At 53.9% G+C, this 19,167-nt stretch overlaps 2 protein-coding genes across 3 annotated transcripts in view; one reads left to right on the forward strand and one right to left on the reverse strand.

The window, feature by feature from the left end:
- Nucleotides 1-5,147, forward strand: part of 6430548M08Rikl (RIKEN cDNA 6430548M08 gene like) — a 47,403-nt gene extending 42,256 nt beyond the window's left edge. For both annotated transcript variants that reach the window (NM_001107436.2, XM_087594688.1), the window contains 2 exons: nt 123-217; nt 1,014-5,147. In NM_001107436.2, coding sequence (NP_001100906.1) covers nt 123-217; nt 1,014-1,063 — 145 coding nt within the window. In that variant the 3' untranslated portion in view covers nt 1,064-5,147. The remainder of the gene's footprint in view (nt 1-122; nt 218-1,013) is intronic.
- A 1,045-nt stretch (nt 5,148-6,192) lies between these two features.
- Nucleotides 6,193-17,948, reverse strand: Cibar2 (CBY1 interacting BAR domain containing 2). The gene is made up of 8 exons (XM_087595362.1): nt 17,811-17,948; nt 15,298-15,532; nt 12,878-12,946; nt 12,671-12,793; nt 9,565-9,669; nt 8,309-8,422; nt 7,110-7,211; nt 6,193-6,471 (listed from the first exon to the last, which is right to left on the reverse strand). The coding sequence occupies exons 1-8, from the start codon at nt 17,828-17,830 to the stop codon at nt 6,346-6,348; spliced, it is 894 nt and encodes a 297-aa protein (XP_087451488.1). The 5' UTR covers nt 17,831-17,948; the 3' UTR covers nt 6,193-6,345.
- Nucleotides 17,949-19,167: the final 1,219 nt, after the last annotated feature.

Here is a 19,167-nt window from a genome sequence, read left to right on the forward strand (position 1 = left end):
CTGGCGGGCAAAGTCCAGTTAAGAAGTATGGTACTCCCAGCCATGCCCCAGTGTTAGGGTCCAGTGTCTTGGCTTCCTCTTCTGGGCTGGCAGGATAATGGCCACGGGTGTTTTTCCTCCAGCACGTTCACCCACAACATGCTGGCCTTTGGCTTGAACAAGAAGCTATGCAGCGACTTCCTGAAGAAGCAGGCTGTGATCGGCAATCTGGATGAGGGTGAGCTGTGCTAGGGAAACTATGGGGGGGGAGCCAGAGCAAGCCCTCTACTGGGGCTTCCCACCCTGTCAGAAGGAGGGCAGCTGTCACAGAAACCTGTCTCCCTGGCTTGCCTTCTTTCCTGAACCCATGGAACGTATACTCTGGCCGTGCAGCTGGAGTGGTTTCTGCTGAGGGATAGTGGGTTGCATGTAGCACAGCCAGGTCAGAGATGAGCATGGCTCTGGCACTCGGTGTCACTTGTGCAGAGCAAAACCCTGGCCACGAGTTGGTTCCTTCTGGAGGGCCACTTGTTTTGCACCACACTGTCAGGGCAGCACAGCCGCATGGGGAAATTCTGAGCTTTCCCAGAGTCTTCCTGTGTCTCATCCGAGAGCCTTCGGGCCTCAGTGCTGACTCTTCAGCCGGTTTGCACGTCTGTTTGCTTCTCCTGGGCCTTATACTTAGACCTGTGTTCTGATGACACATAACTTGGTCCTGCCCTCGTCCCCAGCCAGGAGGAGAAGCTGTGAACATAAGGGCATTTGCAGCCTTTGGGCTCCTCAGTGTCATAACCCTCTCCGGGTGGTCACCAGAGCTCAGCATGCTTTTGGCTACTCGGGGCCACACTCCACACATGACACCATTCCTGTAAAGCCTATGTCCTGGGAACAAATGTCCACTTTCGTGTGTTTGTTCCTGGAGACATACAGTGTGCTGGTGACAGCCGGCAGCCTCCTGTCTGACCTGTGCACAGACTGAGCCAAGCCACTCCTGAACGCCATCTCCTCTGGAATAATCCTGTTCTCTTTTCCAGAGCAATACAAGCTGCTAAGTGACCACATTGAGCAAATGGCCACAGAGTAGGAGATCGGCACATGCTCTTCTCCCAGGAGCTGTCACCCCAGTGATGACCCTGCATGACACCAGCAGCACCCAGAGCCGCTCCTTGCTGCCCTAGAACTAGCAAAGACTCCAGAAGCCTGTCTCCCCCTGCCTGTGTCTGCTCTCCCCTCTATGTATAAGGTGTCCCTTGGGTTACACAGCTAAAAATGAGGGACCATCTACCCCCCCCACACCCATCCTTGAGCACCAGGCTTATGACATGATGAGGGTGGAGGAAGAGGCCGTGAGGTATGGTCACCACAGTTCCTGCTGAGAGCCAGGGATATGTGGACACTGAGGTCCAGGAGGGGATCCATACAGCTGTAATGTGTGGACAGAATCAGTACTGTGGGCGACAGCCTGCTACTCCCTGCCAGAGGGCGTCCTGTGGACGTAAGCTGTACAGAAGGACCATGGAGCCTTCCTGAAAGGTCTTGCCTATCTGCACTTCTCCACCCCCTCATATGACAGGAACTGAAAGAAAACCCAAGGGCTGTCACTTTCCCAGGGGGTGTGAGCGTTCTGCCAGCCACAACCATGTCTCAGACTCAGGAGCTCTCTCTGTCAATAGAACCTGTAAACTGTCCACTCAGCACAGTCTCCCTCAGCAGCAGCGGAAGTCCGTCCATCCACTCCCAGGCAGCAGCAATATATGATGCGGGACGCAAGAAGCATGGGGAAAAGTTTTCTTCGGCGGCTCTGGGGTGGCGCCCTTGCTGAAAGCAATGGTTCAGCTGGAGCACACAGAATGGATCTGACTGAGGGAGGAGACCACAAGGGAGCAAGGCCGCCTGGTCGCTCCAGCCTACAGTCCTCTCCTTCTGAAAGGCCCACAGTGACCTGCTTCCTCTCCATCCTTGTACACGTCTGACCCTCAGCGTCCAGCGTGCCGGCTCCAGAGCTGCTTGTTCCCATCCACCCCAATGGCTTTGGTCCCTTCTGTGCCAGCTCTTCTGGTCACTGACCTTGAACTAGGCCTGCAGGCTCTCCTGTCACCCTGTATCACCTCATCCTTCTCTGTCCCCCAGCCTTCGGTCACATTTAGTCATGTTCTGCCTGTGAGCGCAGCGGTTCTCCCCTGACAGCGTGAACTCAGCTGGTGCGGGGGCCTTGCCTGTGGGAGAGCCTCCCTAGGATGTCCAAAGAAGAACAGGCGAGGCCAGCCCGGCTGTGGAAGGCACGTTTCCTGGGTGCTGAGGTGACTGAGGCGGTGCATCAATCACGGAGCTATTCAAGCGAACGCTGACAGGAAGATCAGCCCCTGGTGGCAGAGTATGTGTCACTGGGGCCAACTAGTACACCTAACCCAGCATCAAGACCCTAGAACCATGTCTGTCTCCACTCTGTGTTTTAGAGAAGTGATATAAAGGGAGATCGCCCTTGCTAAGTCCTGCTGTCCTTTCTAGAGCCTTCCTCTGCTGTGCAAGCATGGTATCCTGTCCTTGCTCCTCCCAGCCTGCATTGGTATGAGTTCAGGTACAGTAAGATGACTCCAAGGTGCTGTGAGTTCTTGTATGGCAGCACCCACGTGGTCTGACTTCTGCCTTGCCCTCGTGCAGTCTTGTACCACCTTATGGGGAAGAGTGCCAATGGTTCTAACATGGACTTCAGAAGTGACTTTGAGACTGACCCTACTGACCTTTTGAGACGGTCACTTAAGGAAGAGGGAAGGATGGTTCTATTCTGTCTGTCTCTTGTTCCTTATTGTTGCAGATCCAGCTCCACAGTCAGAAATTCTGACCCACTTAGACCCACACGCACTGCTAAGGACATGGTAACCCTCTGGGGACAGGGCAGCCCTTGATGGGAGCAAAGCTTGTAGGTGCCTGGAGGTGGTCCCACCATCGCCTGCAGATGTCCTCTGTTCACAGCTAGGTTCAATGAGCATTTCATGTCTGCGAGCCTCTGGCCGGTCTCTGGGAGGTCACTAATCCACCTGAGGTGCCCTGTCTTCCTGTCATGGCCCTCTCCTAGGGCCCACCAAGCAAGCGTGAACCGGGTTCGCTGGCAAGCACTCCTCAGCCGCCCTGCAGAGCTCATGAACCACAGACAGTTCAGATTACCTGGATAATCCAAGCAGCATCTCCAGTCTTGGCTGGTAGTGCCCAGATCTGTGCAGGCCCATTAGCACAGGCTCAAACCTCCGTGGGCTGTGACCTTCAAGGCTATGTGAATCAGTGTCAAGCACAGTAAAATGTTTTCCCTCACAGGAAAAAAAATAGTCTTGTTGTGAGAACAGGCCAGGGGGGCCACCACTCTGCTGTCTTCAGCTGTGTTAGGAGATCGTGGGTGTTGGAGGCTGAGCATGGCAGCCTCCAGGCCACCTCTGCTGAGTGTCTGGCCACAGGCAGAGCCACGCCGTGGTATATTGAGAGATCTGCATTTTTCAACCTGCCAGACTCATTTTCTTCTTGTCCAAGACACGGAGAGACTGAGAAGCTCAGCATCTCAGAAGGCCCGGGGTCAAGACTGTCTCCACGCTTCGTCTGCACAGGAAGGAGGTCTTCCTAGTTGAGCCTACTGTACTTCTGTAGTCCCTCACTCAAGAGGCGGAGGCAGGAGGATCAGGAGCTCAAGGTCATCCTCAGCTATATAGGGGGTTCAAAGCCAGCCTGGGCCCAACCAATCAAATGTGATCTTAAGAATGCAGGGTGGGCTTGGAGCCAGTGCCCCAGCTTGAGACTTAGCCTGATGCAGAAGTAGGATTCACAGCCTGCCTTGTCCAACCTCACCTGAGAGGAAGCAGTGGGTGGTCTGTCCCTGTTTCTGCAGTCCAAGGACACGGAGGCCTCAGGGACAGTGCCCTAGAAACACCTGCCACTCTAGGTTGCTACTGTGAGGGACCTAGCATCTATGTGGAAAGCTGAGGTCTAATTCTGGTGACATTAGCAGTCCCAGGCCACAAGCTCACACCCAACCTTGACCTTCCTGGGTCACGCTGACCTGTGGGTTTTTTCGCTAGGGAGGAAAGGTCTGGGCCTGCTCAGCTAGAGCAGCTTTATTCCGGCTCCCAGAACACATCAGACAGCCAGGAGACTTGAGAGCTAGAGGAAGGCAGTAGGCAGGGACTCTAGGAGGTGGCGCTGGCCCCACACCTCAGGGAAATGACAGGACCCTTCTCAGCAGAGATTCCTTGGTTCCAAACTCCTGCCCCCACTCCTCCCACCTTCCACGCCAGCTGCAGGGCCTTCACTAAGGGCTGAGCTTGCCTCACCCAACTCTTGTGCAGATCCAGCCTCACAGCCACAGTCTTAGGTCTGTTTAGCTTGAGAAGCTGCAAGGGGACACCCATGTTCATGGACCTCCCCAGGAAGTTGGTGGTTTGGGGGACCAGCCTCACTGCAGACTCCAGGCTCTGACAGGCAGTGGCATGGGCCCAGCTGCAAGCCATGCTCAATAGACATAACTCCAGTGACTTTGCACTTTATCTAGAAAGGACCCCTCCCCATGGATTGCCTCAGCTTTGACCCTGAGCTAAGGCTGGCCCGTCCCATCCTCACTCCTAGATGATGCATGTGTTCATGAGGAAGGAAAGAGACCCTGCCTGGGGAAGAAGTTTGGCTCACAGCCACCCTTGCAAGAAGGGTTAGGGTCAGCCAGGGAGAAGAGCCCTGGTTAGGCCTTGGATCGTCACATCATTCAGGATAAATATCCCTTGGGAGGGATGAGTTGGACATTTAACTGCTAGGATTCTAGAGGCTCAGACAGCAGGCATGTATCCCCATGGGGAATATGTGAGGACCTGGACCGTCGGCTGCCTAGGCTGTACTCAGTTTTCATGTAGCTTTCTATAGAGATTAAACCTGCAGTCTGTTCTTTCTCGGGGTTCCACATCCATTTCTTGCCAGCAGCTCCCAGTGATGCTGTATTTTGTATGTTAGTTACACAACTTTGTGTCCTGTCAGGTCAGGTTCTAAAATTAAGGCTGAGAAAGGTGTGAGGTCGAAGATCTCTCAGACAGTGCCGTTTCCTGCGAAGAAAAAAAAAAAATGTGTATATATCCATAGATAAAGTACCTTGTCTTGTCAGGAGGTGAAAACTGAAATAAATTATCTTTTAAAAAGAAGTCAGATTAACTTATTTTCACAGATCTGTGAGGGCTTCACGGAATGCATGGTCACGTCACCTGCCTTGCAGAAATAGATGCCCCCACCCCCACTCTAACTTGCCTGACTAGACCAGAGGCTAGGTCAGGGTTTGCTTGAGGACAGAGTGTGGCCTGCTACATGGACACATGGGCCACCCTGGACCTGATCACCATCTGTCATGTGGGGCCAGAATTAGTGTCTGATACCTGTCTCTCCCCAGGTAGAGAGGGGAGTGTTTTAGCTTAGAGAGGGGGCAGGGTCAGGAGGCACCTTGATGCCTAGGTGGTGACCAAACCTGATCGCTCACCCAAGTTGTCTGTGGAACAAAGTTGCAAAGGACAGAGACATTTCCTCAGGTCTACAGCCCTGGCATGCTCATGAAGCCCTCATACTTCCTAGGGAGCCGATCCTCCAGATACCCTTCCAAAGGCTCACTTCACACATGCTCCTGGTGGCCACCACCTACCCTCTGTCTACCCCCATTTCAGATCTGTGCGTCCTTAGCCCCATGGCCATCATAGATATCATGACGTGTCTATGTCATGGCTGAGTTTGGTACCCACTTCATGTACCTGAGAGTTAAGCCCTGTGGTGAAGAGCCTGCAGGTGGTCTTTGGGAGGGGGGTTTGGAGGGCAGCCACTCTAGGGACCCTGATCTTAGGGGGCATTTGGGCACAGACCTTCATGCACACGGGAAGAACATCATGTAGAATCAAAAGCAGATACCGGGCATTATGGCCACAGGAACAGAAGCTGAGTGTGACTGCACCTGCCAGAGGCTGGCTAGGAGTCTGCACAGGCCCTCCCCAGCCTTAGGGCACCCGACAGCTGTGGCTTACCCTCTGACACCTGATGTGGCTTGTGGCTTTCGCTGGAAGGTCCATGCTTCTGCAGCTCTAGCCTACCAGTTGGCAGTACTTGACCGGGAAGGCCTCAGAAACTAATCCACCATGATTTCAGCATTAACACAGGTATGTCTACTCCTGTACCCCAGATGAAATCAGAAAACAGACAAAGCATGGATACAGTTGAGATTCACGTATATTTTACTGACACTGGGAATGTGGGTCTTCAGAGCAGCCTACTGTGCCGATAAGGTGAATGAACCCCCGGGGATCCCTGACCCGAGAACACAAGCAGAATGCACCCAGGTCCAGGCCAGCCTAGGCCTTCTTCCTAGCCTCGGTGTCCTTGCTGCTGTCCCCTGAGGTCCTCCAGGGGGATCTCCTCCACAGAGTCAGTCTCGCTGTCCTCCTCATCTCCAGCCTCCTTCCCCTCGCGGGCCATGGTACTCTGAGCACTCTAAACAGCAGAAAGAAAAGTCACGACGGCAACATCCAAACCAGGAGTGACCGTGGCTCTCCTATACCACTATCAGGAGTGACTCAAGTGAGGCCAAGAGAGAGTGGGACTACCAAGCAGGGAACGGGAGTTTGGAGAGAGCCCAGATCCTTGCCCTGCTTAGAAAAGCTGTCATGAAGCTCAGTGACAGACCCTTGCATTGGTCACCTCCCCTCACAGTGGCCACCTCTCTTCACAGTCATTACCTCCCCTCACTGTGACTCTGGAGCCATGCCTGCCTAGCCACATCTTACTTGCAGGAACTGCCAGTTTCCCTGAGGTTGTTAGCCTAAGGCTGAGGAGACCAAGGCTCTGCCAACAGAAGACATTTGGTGAGCTGCCTTATTCCTAACATCTGAGAAGTTCTGAATCTGCCTGGGACCCAGGTGAAATAAAGTCAGTGCTGTCAGTGGTGCCAGAGCTCCTCCCCCACCCCCACCCCAGCGCACTCCCTCGGCATGCCTCTGAGGTGGTAAGCACTCACCGTGGACAGGTTCCCCCCCCCACCCCTCTGCTGCTGCAGTTGTCAGCCATCTATCCACTTCCCTGGTTTCTTCCCTTTGTCCCTGGATTAACTCCGGTGATATGTAAATGCTCACCTGACTGGTCAGAGGCCAGGGGACAGATGGAGAGGGGTTGGTGTCTGTGAGCGGCCGAGCTTCGCTGTGCCCATAAATTCCACGCATCTTGGCTCTGAAGTCCTGCCAAGGAAAGATCAGGGAGCCTGGATCCAGCTTACAAGCACAGGAATGAGGTAGGAAGCGGAGCTATGAGGCATCTCTGAGCACTTCCTGTTTGCTCTTTCATGGACTCCCACAGCAGCCCCCTGAGGGGAGGTCCTAATCCTAATCCCTTCAAAGAGATGGGGAAACTGAGGCCCATAGACATTGGGTAACAGTGACACAGGAAAACTGGTTAGAAATCACTCTCCATCCCTGAAAGAATATTGTAGCCTGAGACTTGGGCCACATGCCTATAACCCTGGCTCTGAGGAGGCTAAGGCCTGGAGGATGGTGATTAAGGCTATCATGGACCCTAGAGGTGCATGAAATGTGGGAGAATATGCGGCTTTTCTAGAGCCTTCTGTGTGGTTTTCTAGCTTATGTAAAAACCCTTCAATGGATCTTTCCTATTCCGTTCTGTTCTTGAGTGCCAGACTTGGTGGGTCGGTCACCTGTAGCCTCCTGGAAGAAGCCTACTGAGTAACTTCCTCTTGCTCCCCGCCCCTGAGGCTTTAATGCTCCCCAGCTGCTGGCTGGTGTGAACAATCCACCACAGGGAACCTGGGGCACGTGCTAGGCTGTGGGCTTTGTGGGCTCCAGTCACCAAGCTCTACACCCCGTGAAACCCAAGGCTGTCTCCCAGGGCAACCTTTCCCCTTGCACAGAGCCTGCATCTGGAGGACAGCTGCCTCCCGCCACTATTTGCACACCCAGGAAGAGGCCTTTGAAATAGCCCTGCTCCAGACTGTGACCCAAAGCCACAAGATAAAGCCACAGATGATTGGCTCACAGCAGCGGGTTGGACAGGAGCTCTGCAGAGGAAGCTTGTTGCGAATCTAATCCGTGTGGCTGGGGGCACAGTCAGTGCTTTGTGCTGAAAGCCGAGTGCCAGCTACAGAGGCTTTTATCCCTGCTGCTCCTCTTCTGTACCAAACAGTCCTGTGGTGCTGAGCAGATGACATCCCCAGTAACCAGAGGAAGGGGTGGCACCCGGACGAGGTGTTCGAAATAGCTCAACAGAGCAAGCTAGATAGAAGCCCACAAATGCACAGGCCGCCTATGGAGGCGAGACCCACCTGCAGGTCTGTCTCCAGGTTGTAATTCTCCAGAGTCTGGAAAGCACTGGAGTATACCTCCACCGCCTTCGCGTGGAAAACCATCTCGATGATCACGAAGTCAGAGAAGATTCTCTGTGGGAGAGAAGCCCATGTCGGTGTAGCAGCAGCATACAGGGTCACACCATGGTCCCCACGCCTTTTAAAGTCTGGGGGCACAGTCCTCCTGTACCTAGGGGCAAGAAGACCCCACAGGTGCCAAATCCCTTTCCCACTGCACACACAGTGGCCTTTTGAAAGGCCTCCCATCTAAGCCTGCACCCGTTCCTAGCTTCACTCATTGATACGCTCATCCAATCGTTCCCACAAATAATTCGAAATACCCACCACAGATCCCAAGCCCTGGATCTAGAGGTCTGGGGTCCAGACTCCCCTGGGAGGAGTGGTTACTTCATCTTAGGACAAGGTGAGCCACCAAAGGGTGGGAATCACAAGAGTGACCCATCTGGGCTGTTGGTCAGGAGGTTCATGAGATCGAAGAGGGGACAAGAGCGAACTGGAGAATGGGACAGGCACAGTTCTGAGGTCACACAGCTATGAGGCAGGTCTGTCTGACTCGTGACCACCCTTTTACCACGATCCTGCCTGATCATTCCTTCAATGACCAGATTACCAAGAGACCCCATGAGGCAGGAGAATCTGCCCCCAAAGAAGACTGAGAACAACCCAGAATAGTAAGTATCTAGGGGCCAGGACTGCCCTGTAATACCTTCTACCTCTTGTGGCCCTGAGGCCAGGCGGAGACCAGTGCACAGAGGGTCCTGCAAGAGGCGATTCCTTGAGACCTCTTACAAAACTTGACCTAGTCTTCCATGGTGTTGGGGGGCAGGGCAGTCTGGTGGAGGTAAAGGACACTACTTGCCTCACAGCACCTCAGCATGGCTGCTTTCTAAGGGGTGTCTAGAATCTCAGGGGTAGCTAGGACTTCTTATGGACACAGGTGAGAAAGAAGAGTAGGTGCAGGGAGGGGGTGACGGGGCAGAGCTGTACCTCAGGGTTCTCCTGGTTGGGAGCTGTGTCCAGAGCACTGGACAGCTGGGTGGGGAAGGATGGCCTGCCCCGAGCAGATAACCTCTCAGTGGCAGCTGGATCAACTCTGCCCACAGCCCTGGCCACTGAAGGTTGTATGGTCACAACGCTGTACATGCTGTCAAACACAGGCATTCACACCCCACCCACACACGTGCACACACTCACACAAAGCCGCCACTGCCTACCTGGAGATCTTTCAGCTTTTGCTCCTGGAAGGCATCCACGGTCTCTGCCAGGTAGTGGGTGGAACGGTTAGTGTCCACCGAGGCCCTCTGTGCACTGGTCTCCGCCTGGCCTCCGGGTCACAAGAGGTAGAAGGTATTACAGGGCAGTCCTGGCCCCTAGATACTTACTATTCTGGGTTGTTCTCAGTCTTCTTTGGGGGCAGATTCTCCTGCCTCATGGGGTCTCTTGGTAATCTGGTCATTGAAGGAATGATCAGGCAGGATCGTGGTAAAAGGGTGGTCACGAGTCAGACAGACCTGCCTCATAGCTGTGTGACCTCAGATGTCACTTAACATCTCTGAACTTCAATTTCCTTGCCTAGAACTGGGAGATGGTCATGAGACCTGTTTGCAAAGTTGCGAGTATCAGACTTAAGAGGTGCGCGGAACCACTTCAGTGTAACCCATGCTTTTCATGTGAGAAGCCTTGAGGGCCCCAAACTCATCCCCAGCAATGCTAACAATTACCCTTCCAAGGTGGGCACTCACGGGTCAGAGCTTTATTCTATGGGCCTCCCTATTCTTGGTAACTGATTCTGCCCATGGACAGTTGTGGGTGAATCGCTTGTTTCCTCCTTGCAGAGTAAAGCCACCTGCAAGCCAAGCCCAGTGCCTGAGCAGCGATCACTGGAACTGAGTTCTGAGTTTGGCATTTAAGGCATTGTATGGCCCTCGTTTTCCTCTTCTTTAAAATATGGCCCTAACACCAACGAATGCTTGTGAAATGGTGGGACAGGGGAGCTAGGGGCTGGCACCCAGAAGGTCCCCAGTAGGGGAGGAGATCTGGGCTCTAAACAGATGGGTGACCAGGAGATAGGGGCCCTGGTAGGGCTTAAGATAAAATTCAGAGGTGCTCACTCCAGGCTGAAAGCCATGTGTGACCCTCTTGCTTCTGACATGGTATTCCTCATGTTACAGAATGGATACCAGGATGGTGGACATCCAAATGATGTCCAAAGATGTCTGCCTCCTAAGCCCTGTGCCCTGTCCACGGGTCACCAGACATGGTAAAGCACACTGCAGGCTGCATCGGCTAATGGATTGCTGTGTCACCTGACCCGAGGTGCATAGTAATCCTGAGTTCTCTGATAAACTGACAGGAGTGAGCTGGAAGAGAGCTAGAGAAAGGCGGGACAGCAGAGGAAATGTGGAGTGTGGGGACAAGGACAGAGGAGCCCAGATGGGGTATGGCCTAGACCCTGGGAAGGCTAGGGCCAATCCCCTAGACTCCCAGAGGAATAGCCATGATGAGGCCAGGGGCCCCACAGTGGATTGTGACCCCAATCTATAAGGAGTGTGTGTGTGTGGTGTGAGGGTCAGGGTGAGGAGTGGTAGGAGTGTGGTGTGTGTGTGTGTGTCCATGTGTGTGGTGTGTGTGGGGGGGATATGGTTTGTGTTTGTGTGTGTATGTGTATGTGTGTGGGTATGGTGTGGGTATGTGTCTGTGTGTCTGCATGTGTGGTATATGTCTCTGTATGAGATGTTTGTGTATATGTGTATCTCATGTGTGTGTGTCTGTGTGGTGTGTGTGTGTGTGATGTGTGTATGTGGTGTATGTGGTGTATGTGGTATGTGTGTGTGGTTTGTGTTTGTGTATGTATGTGTATGTGTGTGGGTGTGTGTCTGTGTGTCTGCATGTGTGGTGTATGTCTGTGTGTGTGTGTGTCTGTGTGTGGTATGTGTGTGTGTGTGGTGTGCATGTGTGTGTGTGTGTGTGTGGTCTGTGTCTGTGTATGTATGTGTGGTATGTGTCTGTGTATGTGTGGTGTGTGTCTGTGTGTGGTATGTGTGGTGTATATGTGGTGTGTATGTGTCTGTTTGTGGTACATGTGTCTGTGTGTGTGTGTGTGTGTGTGTGTGTGTGTGTATGGTCTGTGTATATGTGTGTGTGGTCTATGTCTGTGTGTATGTGTGTGGTATGTGTGTTTGTGTATGTGTGGTGTGTGTGTGTATGTATGGTCTGTGTATATGTGTGTGTGGTCTGTGTCTGTGTGTATGTGTATGGTATGTGTGTTTGTGTATGTGTGGTGTGTGTCTGTGTATGTGTGGTGTGTGTCTGTGTGTGTGGTATGTGTGGTGTGTATGTGGTGTGTATGTGTCTGTGGTACATGTGTCTGTGTGTGTGTGTATGTATGTATGGTCTGTGTATATGTGTGTGTGTATGTATGGTCTGTGTATATGTGTGTGTGTATGTATGGTCTGTGTATATGTGTGTGTGGTCTGTGTCTGTGTGTATGTGTGTGGTATGTGTGTTTGTGTATGTGTGGTGTGTGTCTGAGTATGTGTGGTGTGTGTCTGTGTGTGTGGTGTGTGTGTCTCTGTACAGTGTCTGTGTCTGTGTGTGGTGCGTGTGTGTGGTAAGTGTCTCTGTATGGTGTATATGGTATGTGTGTGTGGTGTATGTGTGTATGTGTGTACATGTATGTGTGTACAAGCCAGCTAGACTGTGACTGTCTGTCATGGTGACACCCTCCCACATGACAATACAAAATGGTGCCAGGCATGAAAGCAAAACAATGACTTTGGGTCCATGAAGGGCCACTCTGAGGGAGGCCTACCCTTCTAGCGACAAGCAGGGCAGAGGTGACAAGCCATCATAGTCCTGCATCCAGCTCATAGGCAGAACTGGAGCCATGGAGAGATGGTAGTGCCCACCATCTGACTGGAACTGGCATTCCTACCCAAACTTCTCTGAGCTTGCCTGGGCAGCAGGGCTGGGGATGGCAGTAGCTACCCTGGCATCGGGATGCAGACGACCCCATGACTGGCCCCAGATCTCCTGGCCTAAGCAATCACTCTCCCTTTGCCTCGCCCTGCTGTGCCATGGCTGTGTGCACTGGCCTCACCTGGTAAATATTGCCTGCTCTTCTGTAAGGTTTTTCTTTACCTGTCTAACTGCCAAAAGGCGGCCTGCCGGAGACACAATGTGACACATGACACTCACCTGGGACTGAGGAGTACTGTTAAGGATTCAGGTGAAGCCAGGTGGCCTGCAGATGGTAACCCCTCGGCAGCCCCTGCCCAGTAGGTTCAGATCCCCAAGCCCTTCAGTGCATGGGATGGCCACCCTGCCCAGCAGGAAGGATATGATCATTTGTCGATCTGAGGGTGACTTCTGCCTCAACTTCTCCAACTTCTCCAGTTGTTTAATCTCATTATTTTGGACACGTTTGCATTTCTTGATATCTGCCTACACAGAAAGAGACCCGGTTGCTGCGGATGCCAAGGGGGTCAGGCCCCACCCCTGCACACCCAGAGGTACCACCCTGCTCACCCGGGTCTGCTTTATTTGGGCACCGTAGAGCTTCAAGGAGCTGATGACCTTGGCCTCCAGCCTCTCAACCTTCAAGGCACATATGGCAGCGTTAGAGAAGCAGAGAAGACAGCTTTCATGACCAGTGCCTGCACTCCGGGGGACACACACAGGGCCCACACATAGAATACGGAGCACCAGGCCTGTCTCTGCCCTCCAGGGCTCTGGCCATGTGCTTAGTCTCTCTAAGCTGGTGTCCCCATCTGTGCGCTTGGACAGTGACTGTGCCCCAGGGTGTCTCAGCAGGTCAGTGGGACATGTGCAAAGTCTAGGAGGAGAACACCAGGCCCAGAACGTAGGGGTGCGTGGCATGTTCTGGAACAGTTTGCGTGGAGAGTCCCAGCATGGCAGAGAGATATCAAACACTTCTCTTTCCTGGGCCCAATGCAGTTCTGGGCCCCAGAGTGCCTCAAGGAAACATAGATGGAGGTTTCGAAAGTAAAGACTGGAGTAGAACCTTCGAGCTGGTTACTCTTCCCCTCCTCTCAGAGGCCTCCAGCACCCTCCCAGGCTTCAGATCCCAGGATCCCTTAGCAGCTGACAGCTCAGGAAGGAGAGAGAGAAAGGACAAGTTCCCCCTCTGGCCCACAGCGGTTTACACTGATTATTGATTTGACAGGACCTAGAATTACCTAGAAGACAAACTCTGGCCACCTCTGTGGGGGGCAGTTTCTAGGCTGGATTAAATTGAGATAGGAAGACCCACCCTAACGGTGGGAGGCCCCATTTCCCAGGCTGGAGTCTGGCACTGAAGGAAGAGAAGGTAAGGTGAGAAACAGCCTCGCCACTCTGCTTCCTGACTGCAGAGGCCATGTGACCAGCTGCCTCACCTTAGCCACTACGACTTGACTTTCCCACCATGTGAGCCCGGACAATCCTCCTTCCTCAGGGGTGAGGTGCCTGATCTCAGCAGTCGAGAGCTAACACACCCGCAGTACCCTATAGGGTCATAAGGAGATGTTCTGGATCTTGGGGTTGCGCCAGCGGCGAAGGAATTCTGAGTTTAATAGAGAAGGCCTGGGTGCCACTGTCTGGGCAAGACAGCTAGAGAGCTCTGTCCTCCTGTCATGGCTCTGGGCATCTTGGGGGTTGGGCTTGCCAAAGGAGCAGGAGTGGCCAGAGCCCCCACTAGGCCACTCCTTTCCAGCCCCCTGACCCTTGAAAGGGATGATGTCATGCTACAGGATCGTGGGAGGGACAGCCCACCCTTTCCTCACATTCAGTAAACTCACTTGCAATTCCTTTCTCTGCCCTTTGATGTCCTAAAGATTTAAGAACAGAATGTCCTTTTTGGTGACTGCATGAGCTCTTTCTCAGGCTCAAGGCCAGCTCTCGGCATGGAAGGTGGGACAGAAGCCAGGCCCTGAAGCTGGGAGGGGATGTTGGATGGGGATGCTGGGTGGGGATGCTGGGTAGGAATGCTGGGTTGGGGGTGCTGGGTAGAGATGCTGGGTGGGGGGTACTGGGTGGGGGGTGCTGGGTAGGGATGCTGGGTAGAGATGCTGGGTAGGGATGCTGGGTGGGGGGTGCTGGGTGAGGATGCTGGGTAGAGATGCTGGGTAGGGATGCTGGGTGGGGGGTGCTGGGTAGGGATGCTGGGTGGGGATACTGAGGTGGGGATGCTGGGTGAGGATGCTGGGGTGGGGATGCTGGGTGAGGATGCTGGGGTGGGGTGCTGGGTGGGGATGCTGGGTAGGGATGTTGGGTGGGGATGCTGGGTAAGGATGCTGGGGTGGGGATGCTGGGTAGGGATGCTGGGTGGGGATGCTGAGGTTGGGAAACTTGGTGGTACTCAACTGCCCGGCATGGAGCTAGAAGCTTTAATTTCTCCACTGGTTAGACCAAGGAAGGGTGCCTCATACCTAAATTCCTGGTACCTAGGAGGCTGAAGCAGGAGGCTGACCTTGAGATCCAAGCCAGACTGTGCTACAGACTAATCTTGTCCCCACTGAAAAGACAGTGGGCATAGGCGGCCACCCAGGTGATCATGTGACATCTCCAGGCACAACAGCCTCTTTCAGGGACAGTCGCCCTCTGTCCCAAGAGCCAGCACCTGCCTGGCTATGTGTGGGTGTAGCAGGAGCTGTCCGTCACACAACCTGTGCCGTGTGCACCCCACCCTGAGCATTCACCTCTGTCAGTCATCCAGGGTGTTTCTGAAAAGACATCGGTCGCTCCAACAACATCTCCTTTATCCTCTAGACTGCGCCCAGGAATCTATGGCCCTCATGGACCTCCCAAAAGGCTTCCAGGTCCCCTTGACTCAAGTGGCCCTCACCCAACACCATGAAGCCTTCTAGCTCTCTGCCCTGTCACCAGCATGACCACGAGGGAATGGAGAGTTCCAGCTCTCACTCCTGCCCAGGGCTGCCATGGCTCACCTCCGCCTGCCGATAATCCTGCACCTTGGCCAGGTCCTCGGCGAAGTCTCGAATGGTGGCCCGCAGCTCAGGGGTCTCCGTGTTGGCGAAGTCTATCAGCTGTTTCACCAGCTGGTCAGCCTTGTCACGCAGCCGCGCCGTCTTGCGGGTGTAGGAGGCCAGCAGTGAGCAGAACTGACCGAAATACCTCTCAGTGTTTGTCACTGTGTTCTCCATGGCCCTCACTTGGCTGTCCCTGGGTGGGAGTGAGAGCACTTAAGTGCAGAAAGGCCATGGTCACTGGAACCGCCATAGCCACCTCTCCAGTGTGCAAGCACCATTTCCAGTGCCTGGTCCCTGGGAAGTTCTCAGTGATATCTTGAGCCCAGTGAGGAGACAAGACCTGCCTGTGCCCCATGACTGAGCAAGAGTAGATGGATCAGGTGGGGCCTTCGTTCAAACCTGGCCTCTGCCCCTGGGGCTTGTGAAGGTTGTAGCACCCCATGCTCTCCTGCACACCTCTGTACCAGCTGCAGAGGCTTCTCCTCCAGCCCCCTCCACGCCCATGGGTCCTTCCCAGGCTTCTCCTCTTTCTCCCTTCTCAGAAGCTTTTAGGTTAAATAAATGACCCTTTAGGAATCTATTTGAGGCTGACAGATGATTAAAGGGTCCAGAGAAATGGCTCGGTGTGGGGGGCCATGAGGGGACCTGAGTTCAGATCCCTAGCACCTGTGTTAAATAGAGGGGGAGGAGCTAAAGAGATGGCTCGGTGGTTAAGCACATCTATTGTTTTTGTAGAAATGCCCAAATTCAGTTTTCAGGCTCGCAACCACCTGTAACCGCAGCTCCGAGGAATCTGATGCCTTCCGCAGACCTCTGAGGACACCTGTACTCCTGTGCACAAACCTACCCTGCATATACGTATATACATCACTGAAAATTTAAAGATATGAACTGGGTGTGGTCAGGCACGCCTTTAATTCCAGCACTGGTGAGACAGAGACAGGCAGACCTCTGTGAATTTGAGGCCAGCCAGGTCTACACAGACTTCCAGGACAGCCAGGACTACATAGAGAAACTCTGCCCCAAAAAACAAAACAAGGCAACACTCTCTCTCTCTCTCTCTCTCTCTCTCTCTCTCTCTCTCTCTCTTAAAAAAAAAAAAGATCAGGAGTGGCCCCCACATGCACCTGTATGTAACATGCATTGTGGGGCATGGAGACAGGAGGATGCCTAACTTGCTCTCTGCCAGCCCAGCTCCTGATTCAGTGAGAGATCCTGTCTCAATAAATAAAGCAAAGAACAAGAAGGGACACCCAGTATCCTCCTCTGTCCTCCGCACAGTGGGCACAGCGGGTTATAGACACACAAATACATAATTAATTGAGACTTGTAATTAAATTTATACTTAATTTTTAAGAGGACTTTTTCCGAACATTCTCCCCTTCCCAGTATCTTTTGTCTTGCAGTCTATTTGGTACCAGGGATGCTCCAATTGGGAGGTGTTGCTGTGTACACCTGAGAAGGCTCCCACTGGGTGCTATTTGGTGCTGTAAGACCCAGCCAAGCTCCCTGCAGGGTATCTGGGCCCTCTATCTCCTGTGATTGCTCTCTCCTCCTTCCCACCCGACCTGGGCTTCTCCGCAGAGCACCTTGCAGACCACCGACCACTGCACTCCACACTCTTGCCCTCTCTGACACTGACACACCTCCAGGGCTCATGCCGCCTTTCCAACCCTCAACCTGCCCACAGCCAGCGTTCAGTGACAACCTGTGTGTTCAGTCTTCAAAAGAGTACAGGAGGCTGTCTGCCTCCTTAGGCCTCCTGCCATGGTCCCCTCCCCTCAGCCCCAAGTTGTTCCCATCCCTTGAAGCCCTCCCTCTGTAGAACTCAGGCCACTCGTGTGCCCTCTAGTGGTGCCCCGCAGCAGACCCAGACGGAGCGTCAACTTTATAGTTTGCAAACGCTCTGCTCGCACTTGCCTAGAAGAGGTTGCTGTCGACATTTTTAAGTCAATTAAAAAAAAGCCCAGAGAGGCAAAGCATCCTACCCAAGGGCACACAGCAGGCCAGACCCCAGGACAGTGTCACGCATACACAAACCTTCAGGTCTCAGGCTCTGCGAATCAGGCTCCATGGGGTTAGCTGAAAGCCAGCTTTTAAGGAACACTCCGGGTGCATCCAGGGCACCCGAAGTCTGAGTCACAGGGAGACTCAAAGTCAGTCAGGACGGGCAGGTGACAGTAAGTCTGGGGCCATTAGGCAGAGCACAGCAGTGGCAAGGTCTGGGGCCTGAGGGTTTGAAGGAGTTTCCAGGAGGCACGTGAAAGCAGGGAACAGACCGGCGAGTGGCTACACCTAGTCTTCAGGGAGCGAAGGTGAGGCAGACAGATTGGATTTCGGTAACCTCTATGTTGCAAACCCTCCCTCCATTTGGAGAAGGGGTGGCAGGGAGCTCACCTGCCCTCCTCCCCGACGTGGCCGAACGTGAGAATCCCACTTGCATACCCCTCCCAGCAGCGCGGGCTGCTCACCTGGAGAGGACGACGTTCATTGTGGACAGTGGCACCTGCTGCCTGGATCTTGGGGAATAAGGACAGGGCCCCAAGGGGTCCCCTAGTCAGAGAAAAGCAAGCTAGTACCGGGCCCAGCTGTGTGGTCTGGCTAGACTCAAGGGACTCTGCTGCCTGGTTGCCAGGCAACGGGCCATCCCCAGGCAAGCCCTGGGAGGAGCCCAGATGGTTGCTGGGCAACCAGGGCCTCCCCAGCGGGGTGAGGAGGGCCAGCCTTGCCTTGGGGCTTAACAGCTCTCTGAAATGAATTGGAAGCAGGACACAGAGCCTCCACAGGCCTTTGAATATGGTGTTCTTGGGGTTTAAAGTGCTTGTGTCCACCAGAAGGGGACAGGGAGATCCCTGAAGGCTGCTAGCCTGGAACTTCACCCTGGGCCCCGCTGTGTAGGCGAGTCCCTCCCCCCACTCCCCCACCCCCCACCCCCCACCCCGGGTAGAAGGCCAGGTGGGCAGGGCCTAGGGGCCAGTGTCACCGAGGGGCTGAGGAGTAGAAGGTAAAGGAGAGGGCGAAGGGAAGCGGAGGATGTGAACCTAAGGAGTAAGGGGCAAGCAAGCATCAGCTCAGGGTAGTGCTTAGTGGATCGGGCAGTCCTGGGCCTCCCTGAGTATGCGACTCCCATTGTTAGAGTTGGGGAAGGTGACCCCAGCGTTAGAGCACTAAAAACCCCACTGACCCGGCTGTATTTTACTCACGGTGAGAGGTCTGCGGGCCACAGCCTCCCATTTCACTTTAGGTACAAAGCAGAGCCGTACCCAGGCCTGGTGGTGGAGGCAGAGAACCCAGGGCAGGATGTTGAGTCACAGTCACACAGGATCGTTTTTTTTTGTTTGTTTGTTTGTTTGTTTGTTTGTTTTTTTTGTGTGTGTGTGTACATCCCTGCTCCGTCATGCTGGGGTTTGTTGTAAACACTTAGTAAGGCAGAGACGTTAAGGTCAGCTGCTCCAGATTCAAATCCCACGCACCAGATTCAAATCCCACGCCTCAGCTCTGCTGTGTGGCCTGAAGCAGAGCGCTGATCTTTCTAGATTGATCTAGACAACTGCCTAATAGGAGCTGGTGCCCCTGCTGCGGGGATGAAGACGTAGGTGGGCTGGGCGCTGGGAGCCCGCTCCCCCTGTACCGCGAGCCCTCAGAGCACACAGGACTGAGTGCTGGGTCTCCGCGGCACCTATGTTATGCTCCCCTTTTGGGGGACGGGGACAGATTTCACCAGACAACCAGAAAATCGCTGTGTGTTTTTTACAGTACTGCGCCCTCTGTTTGGGGGCAGCCTCGGCCCTTAACTCCCACAGGAGCTGTGCCAGTCCTGTGGTTTTT

Source organism: Rattus norvegicus, chromosome 19, assembly GCF_021556685.1.
Source record: "Rattus norvegicus strain SHRSP/BbbUtx chromosome 19, alternate assembly SHRSP_T2T, whole genome shotgun sequence".
In the NCBI taxonomy this organism is placed as follows: domain Eukaryota; kingdom Metazoa; phylum Chordata; class Mammalia; order Rodentia; family Muridae; genus Rattus; species Rattus norvegicus.

Coding starts and splice junctions, on each gene's coding strand:
- Cibar2 (XM_087595362.1), bottom strand. CDS start 17,830: ATGAACGTCGTCCTCTCCAG. Junction 12,794..12,877: donor CCCAAATAAAGCAGACCCGG/GTGAGCAGGGTG, acceptor CTTTCTGTGTAG/GCAGATATCAAGAAATGCAA. Junction 8,423..9,564: donor AAAAGCTGAAAGATCTCCAG/GTAGGCAGTGGC, acceptor TCTCTCCCACAG/AGAATCTTCTCTGACTTCGT.